This window comes from Phaenicophaeus curvirostris, unplaced genomic scaffold, assembly GCF_032191515.1.
Source record: "Phaenicophaeus curvirostris isolate KB17595 unplaced genomic scaffold, BPBGC_Pcur_1.0 scaffold_184, whole genome shotgun sequence".
NCBI classification, from domain to species: domain Eukaryota; kingdom Metazoa; phylum Chordata; class Aves; order Cuculiformes; family Cuculidae; genus Phaenicophaeus; species Phaenicophaeus curvirostris.
The window spans coordinates 15,529-36,916 of record NW_027206802.1 but is presented as its reverse complement, the minus strand read 5'-3'; the positions used below and the strand labels follow the sequence as shown (position 1 = coordinate 36,916).

The window sequence follows — 21,388 nt, the reverse complement described above, 5'->3', positions numbered from 1 at the left end:
GACCCCTCTCTCTGCCCCATAGATCCCTCTCTCTGCCCCACAGACCCCTCCCTCTGCCCCATAGACCCCTCTCTCTGCCCCACAGACCCCTCTCTCTGCCCCACAGACCCCTCCCTCTGCCCCACAGATCCCTCCCTCTGCCCCATAGACCCCTCCCTCTGCCCCATAGACCCTCTCTCTGCCCCATAGACCCCTCTCTCTGCCCCATAGATCCATCCTTGTGCCCCATAGACCCCTCTCTCTGCCCCATAGACCCCTCTCTCTGCCCCATAGACCCTCTCTCTGCCCCATAGACCCCTCCTTGTGCCCCATAGACCCTCTCTCTGCCCCATAGATCCCTCCCTCTGCCCCACAGACCCCTCCCTCTGCCCCACAGACCCCTCCCTGCCCCATAGACCCCTCTCTCTGCCCCATAGACCCCTCTCTCTGCCCCATAGACCCCTCCCTCTGCCCCATAGACCCCTCCCTCTGCCCCATAGACCCCTCCCTCTGCCCCATAGACCCCTCCCTGCCCCATAGATCCCTCTCTCTGCCCCACAGATCCCTCCCTCTGCCCCATAGACCCCTCCCTGCCCCATAGATCCCTCTCTCTGCCCCACAGACCTCTCTCTCTGCCCCACAGACCCTCTCTCTGCCCCATAGACGCCTCTCTCTGCCCCACAGACCCTCTCTCTGCCCCAAAGACCCCTCTCTCTGCCCCACAGACCCCTCTCTCTGCCCCACAGATCCATCCTTGTGCCCCATAGATTCAATCTCTGCCCCATAGATTCCTCCCTCTGCCCCACAGACCCCTCCCTCTGCCCCATAGATCCCTTCCTCTGCCCCATAGATCCCCCCTCAGCCCCTTTTCCCGCGCTTTCCCCTCACCCCCTTTTCCCGCGCTTTCCCCTTCCCGCCCGCGTCGCTCCCCGATGACGTCAACCCCCCCGCGTCGCTCACCGATGACGTCAAACCCCCGCGTCGCTCACCGATGACGCCTCCCGAGGCGCACCCCGCCCCCAGCGCGCGCCCCCCGGCGGGCGCCAGGCGGCAGCGCAGCAGCGTGTGCAGCACCACGTGACCCCGGAACGTCTGCAGCGACGGGTCCCCCGGAAGCGCCGCCGCCGCTGGGGGGTGACGTCATCACGTAAAAAAGGGGGGCGTGGCCACGCACGCGCGCGCGCCCCCCCCCCCCCCCCCCCGCGCGCGGCCGCCATGGCAACAAAAAGGGCGGGAAAGGCGAGGCGGGAAATGGAGCGTGAGGAGAGGGGGCGTTAATTAAAGGTAATTAAAGGTAATTAAAGGGGAATGGGGCGGTTGTTGAGGTAATTAAAGGGGTAAATAGGGGGATAGAGGCGGGATATGGGGTAATTAGGGGTGATTAAGGGCGAATTGAGAGGTTATGGGGGTAATTGGGGGGGAAAAGGGTTAATACAGGTTTAATGAAGGGGTAATTAGTGGAAAAATTAGGGCAATTAAGGGATTAGGAGAGTCATTAAGGGATTAGGGGAGTCATTAAGGGATTATGGGAGTAATTAAGGGTGATTCAGGGAAAATTCAGAGGTTATGGGGGTAATTGGGGGGAAAAGGGTAATAGACGTTTAATGAAGGGGTAATTAGTGGTAAATTGAGAGGTTATTGGGGTAATTAAGGGCTTAGGGGAGTCATTAAGGGATTAGGAGACTCATTAAGGGATTAGGGGAGTCATTAAGGGTAATTAACGGCGGATTAAGGGCGAATTCAGAGGTTATGGGGGTAATTAAGGTGTCATCGGGGTAAATAGGGGTGAATCCCAGTCCCCCCTTTTCCCCTCCCAGTTCATCCCAGTTCCCCCTTTCCCCTCCCCAGTGACTCCTTTCCCCCTCCCAGTGCCTCCCAATCCCCCCTTTCCCCTCCCATTCCTTCCCAGTGCCTCCCAGTCCCCCCATTCCCCCTCATTCCCCCCCAGTCCCCCCCAGTCCACCCTTTCCCCCTCCCAGTGCCTCCCAGTGCCTCCCAATCCCCGCCCAGTGTCTCCCAGTCCCCTCTTTCCCACTCCCAGTTCTTCCCAGTCCCCTCCCAGTTCTTCCCAGTCCCTCCCAGTCCCCTCTTTCCCCCTCCCAGTTCATCCCAGTCCCCCCTTTCCCCCTCCCAGTGCCTCCCAGTCCCCTCCCAGTTCATCCCAGTCCCCACTTTCCCCCTCCCAGTCCCCTCCCAGTTCATCCCAGTCCCCTCTTTCCCTCTCCCAGTTCTTCCCAGTCCCTCCCAGTCCCCCCTTTCCCCCTCCCAGTTCATCCCAATCCCCCCCAATCCCCTCCCAGTGCCTCCCAATCCCCTCCCAGTTCATCCCAGTCCCCCCTTTCCCCCTCCCAGTGCCTCCCAATCCCCTCCCAGTTCATCCCAGTCCCCCCCAATCCCCTCCCAGTGCCTCCCAATCCCCCCTTTCCCCCTCCCAGTTCATCCCAGTGCCCCCCAATCCCCTCCCAGTGCCTCCCAATCCCTCCCAGTGCTCCCAGTGCGTACGGGGGGGGCGCCTCCTCCCAGCGATAGTCCCAGCTCTGGGTGGCCACAGCCCTCCTGGCGGCGGCCACGGCCCCGTCCCCCGCCGGGCGCCTCAGGTTCCACAGCTTCGCCGTCTGGTCCTTGGAGTTGGACACCAGGTGCCGCCCGTCGCCCTTGGTGGGGGGGGACACAAACCAGTATAAACCAGTACAAACCAGTATAAACCCCCTTCACCCCACCCCCCAGGCCCCAAATCCCAGTCCCGAGCTCCCAGTTGCCTCCCCGAGGCCCCTGAAAACCATCCCACCCCCGCTCCTCCCACCCCAGTTGCCTCCCAGTAGCTCCCAGTTCAGCCCAGTCCCCTCGCTCCCCCCGCCCAGTGCCTCCCAGTCCCTCCATACCCCCTCCCAGTGCCCCCAGTTCCCCTCCCAGTTCATCCCAGCACCCTCCTAGGGCCCCCAGTTGCCCCCTCCCCCCCTCCCATTCCCCCTCCCAGTGGCCCCATTCCCCCTCCCAGTGCTCCCAGTGCCCCTCCCAGTGCCCCCATTCCCCTCCCAGTCCCCCCAGTTCTGCTCCCAGTGGCCCCCAACCCCCTCCCAGTGCCCCTCCCAGTGCTCCCAGTCCCCTCCCAGTGCCCCCCAATCCCCTCCCAGTGACCCCAGTCCCTCCCAGTGCCCCCAATCCCCCTCCCAGTCCCTCCCAGTGCCCCTCAGTCCCTCCCAGCGCTCCCTGTGCCCCTCCCAGTCCCCCTCCCAGTGCCCCCAGTCCCCCTCCCAGTGTCCTCCTTCCCCCTCCCAGTGCCCCCCAATCCCCTCCCAGTGCCACTCCCAGTGCTCCCAGTCCCCCCCAGTGCTCCCCAATCCCCTCCCAGTCCCTCCCAGTGCCCCCCCTCACCGGGCTGTGGATGAAGGTGACCCCCCCACGGTGCCCGGCCAGGCGGCAGACGGGGCGGTGGCCGCGGTGGCCAAGGCTCCGTCGGTCCCAGAGCCGCACCAGCCCGACGTCCCCCCCGCTCAGCACCAGCTGCCCCCCCGCGTCTGCCAGCGCCACCGCGTTCACGTCCGCCTCGTGCACCTCCACCTGACCCCCCCAGTAAGCACCAGTTCACACCAGTTCACCCCAGTCCCCCATAACTACCTCCCAGTCACCCCCAGTCCCCCTCCCAGTGCTCCCAGTAGCTCCTACAGCATCTCCCAAGCTTCTGAAGACCATCCCACCACGGGTTCCTCCTCCCTATCTCCCTCCCAGTAGCTCCCAGTTGCTCCCAGTTCACCCCAGTCCACCCCAGTGCCCCATAACTACCTCCCAGTCCCCCTCCCAGTGCTCCCAGTTCCCCCCCCCTGGCATCTCCAGACCTTCTGGCCACCATCCCAGTTCCACCATCTCCACATTCTTTGCGTCTTCTCCCCCCCCGAATTCCCAGATTTTGCTTCAAAATTCCCTGATTTTCCCCCCAATTCCCTGATTTTCCCCCCAATTCCCTGATTTTCCCCCCAATTCCCTGATTTCCCCCCCAAATTTCCCGATTTCCCCCCCAAATTTCCCCAATTTCCCCCCAAATTTCCCCAATTTCCCCCCAAATTTCCCCAATTTCCCCCCAAATTCCCCAATTTCCCCACAAATTTCCCCATTTTCTCCCCCAAATCCACATTTTCCTCGCAAATTCCCCAATTTCCCCCCCAAATCTCCCCATTTCCCCCCCAAATCTCCCCATTTCCCCCCCAAATTTCCCCATTTTCCCCCAAATTTCCCCATTTTCTCCCCAAAATCCCCATTTTCCCTCCAATTTCCCCATTTTCCCTCCAATTTCCCCATTTTCCCTCCAAATTCCCCATTTTCCCCCCAAATTTCCCCATTTTCTCCCCCAGATTTCCCCATTTTTCCAAATTCCCCATTTTTCCCCCCAAATTTCCCCATTTCCCCCCAAATTTCCCCATTTCCCCCCAAATTTTCCCCAATTTCATCCCAAATTCCCAAATTTTCCCCCTCAAATATCCCCATTTTCCACCCAAATTCCCCATTTTCCACCCAACTTCCCATTTTCATCCCAAACTCCCCAAATTTCCCCCAAATTCCTCAATTTCCCCCCCAAAACTCCCCAAATTTCCCCCCAATTTTGCAATTTTCCCCCTAATTCCCCAAATTTTTCTTGCCAAACCAGAAGGATGGATGCTGACAGGGTTATGGGGGGTCCTGAAAGAGCAAGGTTGTCTTTGAGTTTTTGTTGCGGCGAATGAAGCAAACGGGGGCAGCTTGTATGAAAGTTTTGGAATTCCCACCCCAGAAAGTCCTTAGTTTGTTTTGGCCTGAAGGAGAAACCTCATCCCTTCTCTGGGCAACTTCTTTTCATCTGGCTGTGGAATGGGAATTGTTTTACTCTTGCTATTTTGCACTCTTTGGAAAACGCTTTTGCTTCTCCAGCTGTGTTTCACTTGGGTTCCTCTCTGCTTTCAAGCCTTAAAGTGTCTTGGCAATGGCAGGAAGGGGTATAACCGACTGCAGCCAAATTCCTGATCCAGGTTTAACTTCCAAAGGTGTTCTCGTCTTGGATCTAAACCCATCTAAAATGGGTTTAACGAAACTGGATTTTGTGGGGAGGGGAGAAGGGTGAGGCTGCAGGGTTTGGCTGGTGCAGAAGGAGCCCTCCTGTGCATATCCCCAGCAGCGAGGGGTATTTCTGTGTTTGCTTGCCTCTTCCTTTCTTAAGCCAGGTAGGCTCTGAATTTGGGTACTCAGGAGGCTGTTGGGGGAGCACCGTTTGGATCCTCCATTCTTCCAATGTGGTCACTTCAGCTTGTGTGCTCTTGGAGTGGAATAAAGTTGAGCTCTGTCAGCTGCGTCCCCTGACCTGGAAATAATCGCTGCAACAGGCAGAAACACAGCAGAGAGCTGAGAGTGCTGCCGAGGGAGGGGCAGCCCAGGAAAGGAACCCTTTCTTGATATTATTTGAGCTCAAAACTGATCATTCTGGCTATCTGTTTTGGGAGAGGGGAAGAGAACCTTTTCGAGTTGAACTTGCTGGTCACTTCAGGCTCCTTATAACTATTTTTTATTTCCTTTTTCCATGTCGGAATGCTTCTGTTTGGTTTGCATTTTGCCTTTTGAGCTTGTCTTATTGCTTGCCTGGAGAGGGAGTAGAGCTGTGTGCATTTCAGAGCAGGGTGGCTGCACGCTGGGTGCCCGGGCATCACCAGGGATGTGCAGAGAAATGCCCTGGGGAGCCCAGGACCTGGAACACTGGGATTAGCAGGATCAGTGAATGGTGTTTTATGCTGATAGGAAGGTGTTTATCCCAAATTATGCTGATATTGGGAGTTGGAAATATTTTCTTCCTGGCCAAGGCTTCTCTGCCAGCGCTTTTCATTGTATGTGCAATACTGACCATCACTTCTGTGTGGTTGCTTGGGAAGGCTGTGTGTGTGTTTGTTTTAATTCTTAATTTTACTAATAATTTCTCCAGTGGCGAAGGGCTCGGATTGCCGCTTGCAAAATGACCCTCACCTTCCAGCCACCCCATTGACGTGTTTCACACTGCAACCTGCTTCTCTGGGTTGCGCAGCTATTTGTCCATGTGGCAATTTTCTCCCCTCCCGCCCCTTCGTCTGGGTTTGAACGGAGCTTAATCCGCCCCGGTGCTCCAGGAGGAAACTCCCCAGCCCGTGCTGCAGCTCCTGAGCCCAATCCAGGCTGCGCGGAGCCCTCTGCCTCCGATCAGCATCCCTTTCGAGATGATGCCGCGTGGAGCTGCCGATGCAGCCTCGCAGGAGCCTGTGCCGGCAGCGCGTTGCGCTGCGCTCGATGCCGGGCTCGATTCCTGTTTCTATTCTGGTCTCGAGCTGCTCAGCTCTGCTTCCTGCCTGCACGCCTCGCACAGATTCCCCTAACCCCCAGCCTTTCGTTTCCTTAGGAGCGATGTCTGATACGGAGACTACTGAAAAAGAAGACGGCGACCTCCGTGTGGAGGTGGGCAGCAGGGACGCCTGGCAGCTTGCTCGGGAGAGGACGGGCTCGTTTTCTTTTGAGCCTGGCCGGCGTGAGAAGGCGGGTCAGTGTTTAATCAGGGAATTGCTGTAGGGTGACCAGTTCTGGTCTGGGATCCTGAACAATAGCCGTGTGCCCCGTCACACGCATCCCCTGCGCTGCCGCAGCCTGGGAATACGGAGCCACTCCCTGCGCCGTGGCTGCTGAAGCACGCACCTCACTGGTGACCCTCGCTCTTGAGCAGCTCGTTGTTGTAGAGCAGGGAAATCAGTTTGGCCCTTCCTTTTTGCTGCTCACTTGGTGTCATTGGAGACACTTGAAATGGTGCGGAAGCCTCTTGTCAGTCTGTCGGGCACACTAACCTCGACCTCTTCCCTTTCCATTCAAACTTAACCTGCCAGAGGTCCTGCACCATGTGAGGGAGGGAAAGCCCGTGGTGGTGTGACCTTCAGCTACTGCGTGGGGCAGTCGCAGGGGAAAACAAAGGTGTTTAACTTCAGCTGACAGCACTTCATGTGTGTTAAACGCTGCCACACCTGAGCTTTTGGTTCATGGGAATCATTTTCCTTTTGGCGGGCTGGATTGACTCGTCTTGGAGACGTGCACGATCATAAATGCCCTGGAGAAAACTGCTTCCACATGAAGCTCAAATGTGGGACGTGGCAGGGGCCCAGGGCTTGGCTGCTCTGCTCCGTCCTGCAGCGGCTGCGCGGCTCGGATGGGCCGGTGCCTGCGCCCTTGTGGGTCCAAAGTTCATGCCGTGATTTCAAACAAGGCCGGGTAATTGGAGGAGGAGCTGTGTCACTGGGTTTGGTTATGGTTTTGAATAGGATTTTACATGAGAAAATAGAAATGTGTATTGAAAGGAGAAGGGAGCAAGCGGGGCGAAAAAGGAGAAGGGGGAGAAGGGGGCGAAAAAGGAGAAGGGGGAGAAGGGGGCAACTTTTAGGGATTGACTGTTCTGGCACCCTGGCCCAAGGGGTAGCGCTGGGCATACATCAATGTCTGGCATGGGCCAGGTTTCCATGGTTATGCTACCCCTTCCTCTGCGCTGAGGAAGGGTGAAAGGAGAATTCCCTCAGTTCTTTCCTAATGTGTTTGCAGTTTCTCCATGCTCCCTGGGTCAGCAGGTGCATTTTTGCAAGCAGATCCTTGCACACAAATGTTTTTTTCCAGAGCCACCCCAGCTGGCAGTGTCCAGGGTCTCAGCTGTAGCCCCTCAGCTTGCTCCATCATTGCATCCCTGCTTTGGGAGGACTTTGGAAAGGAGCTGCCAGCTTTCAGCTCTCTCCCTAGCAGCTTTTTCCAGCGAAAGGACTGCCCGAGCCATCAGGCAGGAGCACTTGGGCCCAGTCTGGGCTGTGCAGAGCCCTCTGCCACTGCCACCAGTTAATTTCTGGTACCTTCGAAACCTTATTCTCTCCTAAAATCTTTCCTCCTTCTGCTTATTTCAGGAATTCTGTCACTCGGTTGTTTCAAAGAGGCAGGTAACAATACCAAAAGCTGAATTGTCTCACAATCCCAAGCGTTGCACTGAGCAGACGCCTGTCTAAGTTTGTGATTATTCAGCCTCTTGCCTTTGCTCCGGTACTTTGCCCACCCAAGCTGCTGTGGTTGGCATGGTGGCACCATCACATGCTGAGATAACTCAACGCTTTGGAGTCTAAATTGAACATGTTGGAGATGAAAGTGCCTTCCAGAGGAAGCACTGCTGGGGAGTTGGAAGATCCTTATGGCTGGCAGAAAGAGGGGAGCTTCCTGCCTCTTGGGTGATGTAGCATTGCGAAGGGGCTGGAGTTTGTCCTCAGAGTGAAGCGGGGTACTTAAAAACCTTTAGAAGGAAGAGAAAAGCTCTTTAATAAATAAGTGACTGTAGTCTGTCGTCTCAGACCCACGCTAGTCCCTCACAGGCACTTTCCTTTCCAAGGCCTGATACCTGAGCAGCCTTCCTGATGGATGCGATCGACTCTTTGATCCTGTTCTCCTCAGGTGTCCCTACCACGCTCCCAAAAAGCGGTGCTACTGAGGGCACCCAGAGAGTGCAGGGATAGGACAAGGGGGAATGGTTTTCAGCTGGACGAGGGAAAACTGAGGTGAGATCTTAGGAAGAAATATTTTCCTGTGAGGGTGGGGAGGCCCTGGCCCAGGTTATCTGGATAAGTGGTTGCTGCCCCATCCCTGGAGGGGTTCGAGGCCAGGCTGGATGGGGCTTGGAGCCCCTAATCCAGTGGGAGGTGTCCCTGCCCGTGGCAGGGGTTGAACTGGATGGGCTTTGAAGTCCCTTCCAACTCAAAGCATTCCATGATCTGTGGAAATGTCAGGTCAGCTTTGCCAGGTGCTGCCTTGGATGAGAAGTTTGGTGCGGACAGAGCATGGCAAGATCTCCAGGTCTCTTTGTGTTTATCTCTAAAGTGTTTTGTGAAGCATGAGATGCAAGATTCTGTTTTCTGTGCCTTAGAAGGAGAAACAGGTCTACCCGTTTCCCCAAAATTGCTGCCAGTCAGCTGTGTAATTTGTGATAGAGGAGATTGAGGTATTTTGGGTGTGGAAATAAAGGGGAAGGAAAGGACAAGCTTGTGATTTCCAAGTGTTGATAGTTCTTGAATTAAGTGGAAAAGAAACTGCAGTGAAAATGAAATTGTAATAGAAAGTAGGTGTTTCAATTAGTCAGAGGCAATGAAGCAGCTTTTTTCCCTTTCAGAAAGAATGAGGGAATAAATTTAGCTATTGTTCTCTGGTTTTGCTTGTGAGCGCCTGTATGGAAACAACCGGCCTTATGGAATTTCTAAGCTCTGCCGCATGCTCGTCTCCTGATCATCATTTCCTTGAGTGCTATCTAGTGATCTGACGGCGTCGTCCGGCTCCTTCCCTCGCCATCCACTCTTAGGCTGGAGATCATAGAATCCTAGAATCTACAGGTTGGAAGAGACCCACCGGATGATGGAGTCCAACCATTCCCATCAATCACTAAACCATGTCCCTCAGCACCTTGTCCACCCGTCCCTTAAACCCCTCCAGGGAAGGTGACTCAACCCCCTCCCTGGGCAGCCTCTGCCAGTGCCCAGTGACCCTTTCTGTGAAAATGTCCAGCCTGACCCTCCCCTGGTGGAGCTTGAGGCCATTCCCTCTCATCCTGTCCCCTGTCCCTTGGGAGAAGAGCCCAGCTCCCTCCTCTCCACAACCTCCTTTCAGGTAGTTGGAGAGAGCAATGAGGTCTCCCCTCAGCCTCCTCTTCTCCAATGAGCAGGGAAGGCTGCAAACCCCAGCGAGGAGATCCCTTTGCTTTCTGGTCAGTCTTCCCACTGTTGAGGCTCGGTGGGCTGGGCTGGAGCGGAGGCTTCAATCCCTTCTCCTCGAAGGTTTTGATGTGAAGTATTTCTTGTTGTTTCATCCCTGTTTAACAAACCAGCTGCTATCACATAGCAAACTGGTGGTTCCTCTTTTCATAGAAAAGAAACGTGGCGGTTTCCAGCATCAGGCTCCCTTGGGCTGGTCATGCCAGGACTTGCAACCCTTTCCCTGAGGCGGAAGAACTCCCTGCCTCCTCCGTTGGGTACCGGATTGTGTGATTCCAGGCATGGTTTTTGTTGTGGTGTGAACAGGAGGCGTTAGCTGCTGAGTCCCTGTTTGTCAGCAGCACTGACAAACCCGTGCTGGCATCAGCCAGCGCTGGGCAACCAATCGCAGCTGGAACGATTATTGTTTCAGGGTCCCCGTGGGCTTCCGCTATCAGGTCACATCCCAAAGTAACACTGGGCAGTATTTCAAGGGAAGAAACTCAGGCTTTGGGGCTGCAGCCAGCCGGGAGTGTGAGATTCTGTGTGAAATAGTTGGAATCCCTCCAGCATTTTTGATCTGCAAATGAGCAGTAAAATGCATAGAAACCACATTGGAAACACGTGAGGAAATTCTCCAGCCCCTGACGTTTCCTTCAAGTTGGCAGAGTTACCGCTGTGGAGCCTCACCTCCCGGCTCGGCTCGATTGGCTGCGCTGGCGGGAGGAGGGGAGAGGAGAGGAGAGCCCTTCTCCTGGGGCCACCATCTAGTTCCAGGTCCCCTCCTGATGCTCTGTGGGAGGCAAATAAAACCTTGCTGGCCCTCTCCTCTTGGGCTCGATCCAGAACCTGCTGCCGGCAGCGGGACTCCATGACTTCAATGAGATTTGCTCTATTTGAAAGGCTTCTCTGTTTCTCTACAGACCATTTTATGGGTAGCCTTGAGTTCTATTTCCCCTCTTGAGTAGATGGGAGCTGGATGGCACCCGTCAGGTTTGGTTAAAAACTCTACTCTGTGCCTTGACGGTCGGCATCCTGGGAAAATTACTTGATAGATGGGGAAAAAAATGACTTGATAGGTTGAAAAGAGTCCCTTATGGATGTGCTGGTTGCTTTTAGGTGTTCCAGTCCTGGCTTCTCACCTTCCCCTTGCATCAGTCTCGCTTCCAAGAAACTTAGTCCTGCTGGATAACACTTGGTAAACGCTGCTGTGCTGGCATCTTAGCTGGGAAATGGCTTTATTGTTTGAATGTGTAAAACTTACTGATCTTTAGAGGTGAAAGTCACTTCACCAGTTGATTTTGATGGTCCTGTTTGTGATCTCAGAGCTGAAAGGCTGGTGTCTTCCTGGGTACGAGGTCCATGATGGTGCGCTAGCAAGGCAGGGATCCCTCGCTTACACGTCTAAAGCAACCCTATATTAACCTGCTTAATTAAACCAGCGTTTTTAAATGACTCGCAGTACTTAGGTTAAGCCTTGATGCATAGGTGAAGTTGACGAGATCAGCTTTAAAGGTCGTTAGCTGGTGGGTTAGGAGGTAATTTTCAAACTGTTTTTAACATTGTTTGGCTTCACATCTTGCAGATCTTTTCCTGCCTGGCGTTACTAAGCTGTATCCCCTCGTTCTGCCTGGTTCATGTATGAATATTCCTGGTTCCAGTGACCCCTCTCAGATCCTGGAGGCAAACCTTCTCCTTTGCCTCTCGGAGAAGCAGGCTGCTCACTCCTGCTAATGGAAGGGGATATTCACGTTTCACCTTGCACCGTTGCTGTGTATCTGTCCTTTCAGGCTTATATTTTCTTTGGTGTACATTTATATTGTGTTTTTCCCTCTGAGCATAGAAATAGCTCATCTCTGTAGCTTTGGGCTCTGCCCCTCTGGGCTTGAGGATTTGATAGCTCTGAAATGCCACGAGCTCTTGGGGCAGGGATTTTAAAATCTCCTGCAAAGGGGTTTGGCCTCCAGCTTTGTTTCAGTGATGATGAAAACCGCATTTGGTGATTCAGACTAAAAATACCTTAATGTGTTTAAGGGAAATACTGTTTTTTACCGTCTCATCTTAGCTTGGACTGAATTGGCTTCTGGACATTCTGATCCCTTCACTACTCAGAGGGGAGCTGAGAGGTGGATCTCACACCGGAGGCAGAATTAGGTGCAGCGAGTCCCAGGGAGAGGAGTGTTTTGCTCTCGGTTGTTTGTGTTGGTTGATGCTTTTTAATGCAAAATGTTGAAAATACTGTCTTTTTACTCCCACTTCCAGTGGTTTCCACGGGAGGAATGTGGGTTTTGTCAAAGTTGACCAGGAGGAAAAGAAAACAAGGAGCTGCGTAAATGAGCAACGTTTTTGATGTTACAATGGAAGGCAGTGAAAATTGCAAGAGATCTTAGACGCTATTTTTAGGCTTTTTAGGCATTTTTTTAGCCTTCATTGAAATAAAACAAAGGGTTTTTTTCCAGGAAGGTAATGTTTGAACAAATCTACCTCCAAGATAGCTGTGCAGGAAGTGATCTCTAACAGAGGCAGTAATGGAGAGGAGGAAGGACGGGCGATGTGCTAAGTCACCCCACTGACAGACTGGCATTTTCAGCTCAAACGTAGCATTTGCCGGTGTTTGTAGAAGCATTTTGATCAAATTTCACTGTTAAAATAGACAAGATGGTTCTGCTGCAACCAACAACAGAATGTGATGCAGCTGGTACCCCCCATTTGTCCTTCCCAATGTCACTGTCCAACCTCCCCTCTCCACCAGGGGAGATTTAGGCTGGACATTAGGAAAAAATTCTTCACAGAAAGGGTCATTGGGCACTGGCAGAGGCTGCCCAGGGAGGGGGTTGATTCACCTTCCCTGGAGGTGTTTAAGGCACGGGTGGACGAGGTGCTGAGGGACATGGTTTAGTATTTGATAGGAATGGTTGGAGTCGATGATCCGGTGGGTCTCTTCCAACCTGGTTATTCTATGATTCTATGATCTCTACAAATAAACTCTTCTCACAGGGCTGAGGTGTTTGCAGGTCTGTTCTTCCCTGTGAAGACAACAACTAGAATGAAGTTTGTTTTACGGGTGCAGCAGAACAAGACCGATGGTGAAAAGGTTCAGAATTGAGCTCCCTCTTGCAAGCTAGTTTACATCCCCTTTTCTGTTGAGAATGAGACTCTAGCGCAGCTGAACTGTCAGGTAGCACCAGTCTTTTGCTGGAGAAGGAAGCTGGGGAAAGTCAGTTCTCCACATCCTTTGTAGACTTCTCTTAGCAAACCTGCTTCTTTTGAGGACAAGATCTTAATGCTCAGTATTTGGAGTGAATGTCTTTTATCCTTGCTTTCTCTAGGCCTCCTGGTTATCCCAACATGAACCAAGGTGGGATGATGGGCACTGGACCTCCTTACAGACAGGGAATTAACAGTATGGCTGGCATGATGAACCCCCAGGGCCCGCCCTATCCGATGGGTGGGAACATGGCTAATAACTCTGCAGGTAAGCCGGTACCATCTGTCAAATGTTGCATTGATTTCGTTGTCCCATATTGAGAATCGGTGTTAAAGATTCTTCTGACTTCCTAGGGATGGCAGCAAGCCCTGAAATGATAGGCCTTGGGGATGTCAAATTAACACCCGCAACTAAATTGAACAATAAGGCAGATGGGACACCCAAAGCAGAATCCAAGTCAAAGGTAAAATGTTTTCGTTTTTCTAATGACTTCCATCCTTGTCAGCATCCAGGGAGATAAAACCATGACACAGTAACTGGAACAGTGCATCTGTCTAGTGGTGACTGTGGTTCCTGAGAGAACACGATTGGGTTCCTCCTCCTTACCCTGGACAGACTTCTCGCTGTAGAGAAGTTGTCCTTGTAGCGTGTGATCCGATTGCTCCTTGCAACCAGGATTTTAACTTGAGTGTGATGAGTGAGTAGGACACTCATTTCAAAGAAATAATTGTCTTGACAAGTGTGTTTTGGAGAGGGCTCTGCAATAAACCACTAAATCCAGGTGTAATAAGTTCTGTGGAGGAGCCTGAATGGTGAGGCTGCCATACCTACCGACCCTCATTAAGGCCAGGAAAGGGACTTCTCTATCAGAATTCTTGTGTCCTCCCCTCTTTGTGACTCAAGAGTTCAAGCCTCTCTAGAATTCCTGATGGATGCCTGGCACACTTTATTTTTACATTCTCGTTGCACTTTTGGGCCTTTGATAAGTGGGGAGAAGGTACCTGCACAGGTGGACCTGTTGGGTCACCTTTCCCAAGTCCCCGGGTCCTTTGAATACCTAATCAGTGTAGTGTGTGGCTTGAATCCAAAGTGTAAAGGTAGAAACCACCTTGTTGAAGTGCTCAGTGTAGGAAAATTGAATTATACTTGATGTGGCCAGCCCTGGCTGGGCTTGAACTGTACCTAGAACAGATCCATCTTGGAACAGTGGTTCAACAGTGTTTACAAGAGGTTTTTTAGGATTTATGAGGGAACAATTGAGAGGTTTGCTTCTGGATTCATAAACCGTTGAGAAATGAAGAGGAGCATTTCCCAGCCCTTTGGGAGCAATCAATTACACTTGCAAAATGATTCAGTATTAGGAATTATCACCTGCCAGAGTGAAACTGCCCAAAGGAGCGTGAACAACGCGGGGTTTGTTTCTGGTGTAGGCTTGGAGCTACTTGGTTCTCATCTCTCAGCTGGGAGGTGGGACTCTAAAGTGTTACAGTTGTTTCCCAAACAAACCTCTTCCTAATCCTGTATTAAAGCCAGAAGAGGGAGGCAAACAGGTTCTTCAGGGAATGTTTTTCTTTGCATTGCTGCTACCAGTCTCAAAAGAGCCAGCAAAACAAGCAGTTTCTGAGCCCATAGTCTCTACTTGAAGGACAGCAAATGCTCTGGAAGTTTGATACTTGTGCTACCAGCTGCCTGCGAGAACGTTGAGAAGATCTCTCACTTCTGCTCGTGTTATGGCTTCTTAGTATCATAGAATCATGGAATAGTTTGGGTTGGAAGGGACCTCAAAGCCCATCCAGTTCCATCTTGTGCCATGGGCAGGGACACCTCTCACTCAAGACCAGGTTGGATGGAGCTTGGAGCCCCTGATGCAGTGGGAGGTGTCCCTGCCCATGGCAGGGGTGGAACTGGAGGGGCTTTGAGGTCACAGGTGCTTCAAATCTTAGCTTTCCTTTGAGGCATGCATCTCCCTCTTGAGTAGGAGAAGAGGCTGACCAGAGGCAGCTCTCACCCTGGCAGGGTGCAGTAGCCAGGGGGAAACTCCTTTGCAGTTGAATTAAATGTTTTCTCCTGTATTTAGCAAATGAGCCCACAAAGGATGCCTCAAAGAGATGGCTCTCTGCAAGGACTCCTTGAGGTTTGTTTGGTTTCTGTGGCATTCCTGAAACCTTTCACTTTTGAAAACTGTGAATTCCTTGAGTAGCAGCTGATTTTTGAGATACCTTTGTCGAATAATGCCTGCCTGATGTTTGTCTGATACAAGTGTGGGTCTAATATAAAGCTGTTCTTGAGCAGAACTTGGAGCTCTTCCCTGACTGCCTTTTTAAAACCCTCTCTGCTGTAAGCCAGCTGGTTTTGTGCTGCTCACTGCTGGTATCTCTTTCCTTCTCCTAGAAGTCCAGTTCCTCTACTACAGCCAATGAGAAGATCACCAAACTCTACGAGCTGGGTGGTGAGCCCGAGAGGAAGCTCTGGGTCGATCGTTACCTGGCCTTTACTGAAGAGAAGGCCATGGGCATGACAAATCTGCCAGCGGTGGGCAGGAAGCCCTTGGTCCTTTACCGGCTCTGCATCTCAGAGAAGGAGATCAGAGGACTGACTGAGGTGGGTGACCAGGTGTCTGTGGTCAGAGCTGCTTCCTGTCTGGCAGTCACAAGTCAATGGGCCACACGATTCAAAGTAGCTTTGTAGCTCTGGGGTAGCCCTGGCTTCCCACTTACCTGTTTATTTTGCTTTTACTTTTTTAAATAATGCTAATAATAATTTTAAAAATGCTTTTTAATGCTTCCTTAATAGGCTGGGTTGTTCAGCCTGGAGAGAAAAGGCTCCGTGGAGACCTTAGAGCAGCTTCCAGTGCTGAAAGGGGCTCCAGGAAAGCTGGGGAGGGGCTCTTGATCAGGGAGTGCAGAGATAGGACAAGGAGGCATGGTTTTCAGTTGGAAGAGGGGAGATTGAGATGAGATCTTGGAGAAGTGTTTTCCTATGAGGGTGGGGACACCCTTGCCTAGGTTGCCCAGAGCAGTGGTGGCTGCCCCATCCCTGGAGGGGTTGAAGGCCAGGTTGGATGGAGCTTGGAGCCCCTGATCCAGTGGGAGGTGTCCCTGCCCATGGCAGGGGTTGGAACTGGATGGGCTTTGAGGTCCCTTCCAACCTGAACCACCCCATGATTCTATTGACTTTGCATCAGGCTGTCAACTGATCTCATGGCTAATTTGATTTGCAGTCTGTCCCTATTCAAATGATCTCTAGGTGGGGAAGAGAGTTTACTACTAGTTCTGAGTTTGAACACAACTGTGTCTGCCTTGCTTAGCCCTTAGAGCGTCCTTTGTTTTAGCTGGGGAGTGTTGCTTTCTTCCTAGAAAATGTATTGGAGGAGAAGGAACTTGGATATTGAGTTTAGAGCCTCTTGGTTGGTTGTGCAGGTCAGCAAAAACAAGAAGTGGTGTGAGTTAGCCACCAATCTCAACGTGGGCACGTCCAGCAGCGCAGCTAGTTCTTTGAAGAAGCAGTACATCCAGTGTCTCTACGCCTTCAAGTGCAAGATAGAGCGAGGTGAAGACCCCCCTCCGGATATCTTTGCAGCTGCCGATTCAAAGAAATCTCAGACGAAGATCCAGCCTCCGTCTCCAGGTGAGTTCAGACTTGGGTTTAGGGTGTGCAATGGATGCTTGCGCCAGAGGAGACAGTGAGAACTTGGAGGCTTTGTGCCCAGAGAGCTCCACGAGCCTATTACGGGTTGAGTGCTCTAGAATTCAAGCCCTTTCAAATGAACTGCTGTTTCAGATTTGATGGGAGGCTCCGGTTTTGGAATAATTAAGCATAGTGTTCAATGCAGAAGTTAAAGGAGGACATGAGGTCCAGGCCAACAGTGCCTGCTGTGCATTTTGGTCTTCATGAAGTCTGATCCACTCTGTCTTATTTGCTTTAGGTTCATGACTTGAATCACTGCTGAGCTTGCCAACCCTTTAAGCTTCAGATTTTCCACTTTGTCTTATAAGTAAAACGTTCAGATGCTTTTTTTTCTGGTCAGGAACCTGTTCCTATACGTGAAGTAAGCTTTATCTGCTGTGAAGTTCCTGTAATTTTTGCAAAAAATGCCTTTTTGGTTCAGAAACCCAGCATTACCTTTGTCTGGCTTCTGAGGAAGGGGAATAATGAACCCTTTTTTGATTGTGCTGCAGTTGGGTTTCAGCCCCGCTAAGCCCTTGATCGACAGCGTGCTTGTCCGAATAATCTGTTGGCAACTACATTTATCTGCTCAGTTACAGTGGTGGTTTTTATAAAGAACTAAATCGTGTTGTTTCGCTCGTCAGGAAGCCTGTCCTGGTGTAGCTCCAAACCTGGTGTATTTTGTGAGATAAAGCAACTTGTGTGTCATTAGAGCGACCTGTCTAAAATGGTGTCTGAGTTCTGCTTAAACTAGACTACAGATCCATCCCCACCTCCTTCTAAAAACTTTCTTGCCCTCTGAGATGCCAGGAGGTGAACAAAGATGTTCAGAGCATTTGGAGCCTGGGACTTGTAGGATGTCAGCCAAGATGCCTGTCAGGATGGATGAGGTGGTGCATCATATTTTGTTTTGTTTTCGCCGATACAGGAGTGTGTGAAGGTGGTGACTCTGCCTTCAAGGGCCGTGGTGCAGGTGATCTGTGAACTGTTCCCCCACATCCTATCCCTGCACTCCCTGATCAAGAGCCCCTCCCCAGCTTTCCTGCAGCCCCGTTCAGTACTGGAGGGCTGCTCTGATCCTTTAAGCTGTATCAGTCCATGTTCATCCTCCTCTTCTGCTTCCTTTTTCCTCCTTTCTCTCTCGCTCCTCTGGATCAGCCCAAACAGAGGGTGTAGTACACAACACAAGTCGCATTCTCAACTTCATCTCCAGACTCCAAAGCCTTCCCTGTTTGAAAGCCAAGTGGACAGCAGCTGAGGCTCTTAATCAGGGAGTGCAGGTATAGCATGAGGAGAAATGGTTTTCAGCTGAAAGAGGGGAGATTGAGATGAGATCTTAGGACGAAATGTTTTGCTGTGAGGGTGAGGAGGCCCTGGAACAGGTTGTCCAGAGCAGTGGTGGTTGCCCCATCCCTGGAGGGGTTCAAGGCCAGGTCGGATGGGGGTTGGAGCCCCTGATCCAGTGGAAGGTGTCCCTGCCCATGGCAGGGGTGGAAGTGGTGGGCTTGGAGGTCCCTTCCAACCCAAACTGTTCCATGATTGTGTGATTTTGAAGTCCCGTCACTTGGACAAAGGGCTGAGGCATCCCACGCAGACACCACTTTGTGCTTCTTGCAGACTTTATAATCCATTGGTTTTGATTTTCCTTCGTTCCAGCCTGTTGTGGCCCTTGGAACTTTGTGAATTGAGGATCGCGCGGCATGATTCCACATTGGCTGCTTTTTGAGGCTGCAGAGCATCCAAAGGCCTTGCAGGATAATGCTCTAGGTAGAGGTCTCGGTGCTGGAGCTGTTTTCCATGTAGTGTGCATTCATAACCCTCCAAACCCAAACGTATTCACAGAAGGGCCTTGGCTGGGCCGGGTGGTGCCGCGCAGGCACGTGGCGCGGGTTTCCTGCAGCCCAGCTTGGGTTCCTGCTCACAAACTGCGGCGCGTCCCCGGGGTGCGGAATCAGTCTGCCGTTGGGTTTTAATTCCCAGAGTAATGGAACTGGCCTGGCTCCAAGCGTGTGTGAATTTGTGAGTGGGAGGGACAGCAGGGGGTGGGGACAAGCACCAACTGGCAGTGAGGTGGGGAATGTCTCGAGGCCTCTTCCTGCCGATGCCAGCGTTCCAAACGGTGAATTTCTGGGGGAAGCGAGCGGAGCTGAACGGGAAGGAGAACGGCGGGGAGGGCCCATGAATGAAACTCCCCGCTGAGCTTGCCTCTGCTCCTCCTTCTGCCAAGGCCTCCCCGGGCTGGGAGGGAGCCGTGAAGAAGAGGACAGGGTGCCAGGAAGGTGGGGTGTAAACAAACATGGCCTGGACGTGACCTCGGTGGATTTTAATGAAGAGCTGAAATGACTCATCAAGCAGCAGGGCTGAAGCCGAGGGATATCGCGTGCTGGGGATGGTAACTAATGGAAACATTAATGAAGAGTTCAGCTCTTGCCAGCTGCGAGGAGTGTATGAACCTGAGAGCTGGCAGTGTCACAGTGATCTGGGGCAGGGAGAGCTCCTCGAGCCGGTGGCACAGCTGGATCACACATGATGGCCTGAGATTTTTTCATGAAAGCTTACTGTAGTGTAAAGCAACCTGTATGGAGCCAGGGAACTTGCTGGACGGGTTTGGTTGTTCAGTGAAAGATCCATCATCTCCGGCATTCCCTGTTCCAGGAATCCTTGGGAGTGGTGCTTGAATTGACCTGCATGAATTAACCCCTCTGGAAGGGCAGAGCCTTGTTCAGAGTTAACTTGGTGATTTCCGCTTACATCCTGGAGTTTCTATCACTAAAAAGATGGTGAGGCTTCCAGGAGAGGGCTCGCGCTTCCAGGAGAGGGCTCGCGCTTCCAGGAGAGGGCTCAAACCCGCCTTCTTTCTCGACAGAAAGAGAACATGAAGGTGCACTGTAGAGCATCAGCCTTTGGAGTGAGATGTCCTGGGCAGCACAACATGGTGCCATGGTGGTGGCGCCTTGTGTAAAAGAACGTGGTAAAGAATAAAGTCACAATGAGAGCAAACATGTCCTCTCAGCTTTATGCTACTGCACGTGGTTCTTCTGGGAAGTCTGGCCCAGGTTCTCCTTGCAGCGTTTTGCTCCTTGTACTTCTTTGGCCGTGGTTCATCTCTGTCTCTTGGAGGGCTCTCTGCTCATGCGTTTCTGTTCTTGCAGCGGGTTCAGGCTCCATGCAGGGCCCTCAGGTGCCTCAGTCCACCAGCAGCTCCATGGCAGAAGGAGGAGACTTGAAGCCACCAACTCCAGCGTCTACGCCACACAGCCAGATGCCCCCTTTGCCAGGCATCAGGTATGAAACCATCGCTCCCAGTGTGACTGCAAGGGTGCTGCTGGGTCCCTACCACAGATGGCTCTTGTGGTGGGGCTCCCTGGCTTTGCTCCTTCGTTCATGGCTTACAGCAACACCGTTGGCTCTGGATCTGTGTGAGAATAGTGATTCCTTTGGGTTTGGGGTCAAGGACAGTTTTGTAGAAGGGCAGTTCTTTGTGACTTTGTTGGAGGAGTGTGACTGTGATCCTAGGGGACAGCAACACCTGAGAAAAAACGTGGGGAAAGGTATCCTGAGGAGCATGGTGGACCTCTATAATCCTGTTGTGGTTTTTTTTTTGGATCAGGAGTAACTTGGTGGGCCTTCAGGATGCCTTTGCTGATGGTAGTGATCCTACGTTCCAAAAGCGGAACTCCATGACTCCAAATCCAGGGTACCAGCCCAGCATGAATACCTCTGACATGATGGGTCACATGTCTTATGAGCCAAATAAAGATCCTTACAGCAGTGTGAGGAAAGGTGAGGAGGTCCTCGTGTGCTCCTTTCCCTCATCTTGAGTACTAATCCCTGTCTCTCTATGCTGGAATTAGCTGTAGGAGACCTTCTGCTTGCCCTCCTTCCCCAGGAGACAGGGCCTGTCTACGTCTGCGTTAGAAAGATGTGTTTACTGGTGGTTCTTTCCGTGTTTCAGCTCCTGGAAGCGATCCCTTCATGTCCTCAGGGCAGGGCCCCAACAGTGGTATGGGTGACCCTTACAATCGTGCTGCAGGTCCAGGGATGGGTAATATGGCCATCGGACAGCGGCAACACTATTCCTACGGAGGTCCTTACGACAGAGTGAGGTGGGTGCTTGAACCTCGTGAAACGATCGCTTTCACTTCCCATTGTGACTTTCCTGATCCATTTGAGGAGCGAGGGTGAATTCAAGTTGGACATGTGCGGTGTTTGTGTTTGCTTCCCTGTAGGACGGAGCCCGGCAGGGGACCTGAGGGCAACTTAGCAAGCGGAACTCCGCAGCCCAACATCATGCCTTCCAGCCCGGAGTCGGGGATGTATTCTCCCAGCCGCTACCCGCAGCCGCAGCAGCAACAAAGGTCTGTGCGGGGTGTTCCCAGCAGCAGCTCGGCCCGGTTTGGGAGCTCTGGGATTGTGAGAGTGGTCACACAAGTAATGCATCTGTTTCTTCTCCAGACGTGATTCCTATGGCAATCAATTCTCCGCTCAAGGCACATCCTCCGGCAACCCCTTCCCTCGCCAGCAAACCACCATGTATCAACAGCAGCAGCAGGTGAGTTGTTGGCAAGCTTCTCGTTTGCTGGACTGAGGGACAGAAGAATCTGTGAAATTTCTTAGAATCATAGAATCTTGAAGGTTGGAAAAGACGTCACAGCTCATTCAGTCCAATCGTTACCCCAACCCCACTGTGCTGACTAAACCATGGCCCAGGTGCCACATCTACGTGCTTTTTGAACCCCACCAGGGATGGAGGGTCCACCACTGCCCTGAGCAGCCTCTGCCAGGTCTTCACCACTCC

General features: G+C 52.5%; 1 protein-coding gene across 1 annotated transcript; it reads left to right on the top strand.

The window, feature by feature from the left end:
- The first annotated feature begins 6,210 nt into the window (after positions 1-6,210).
- Positions 6,211-21,178, top strand: LOC138734743 (AT-rich interactive domain-containing protein 1A-like). The gene is made up of 11 exons (XM_069882550.1): positions 6,211-6,501; positions 10,044-10,174; positions 13,046-13,191; positions 13,278-13,387; positions 15,316-15,525; positions 16,344-16,551; positions 19,743-19,875; positions 20,201-20,373; positions 20,546-20,696; positions 20,820-20,948; positions 21,046-21,178. The coding sequence occupies exons 1-11, from the start codon at positions 6,211-6,213 to the stop codon at positions 21,176-21,178; spliced, it is 1,815 nt and encodes a 604-aa protein (XP_069738651.1).
- Positions 21,179-21,388: the final 210 nt, after the last annotated feature.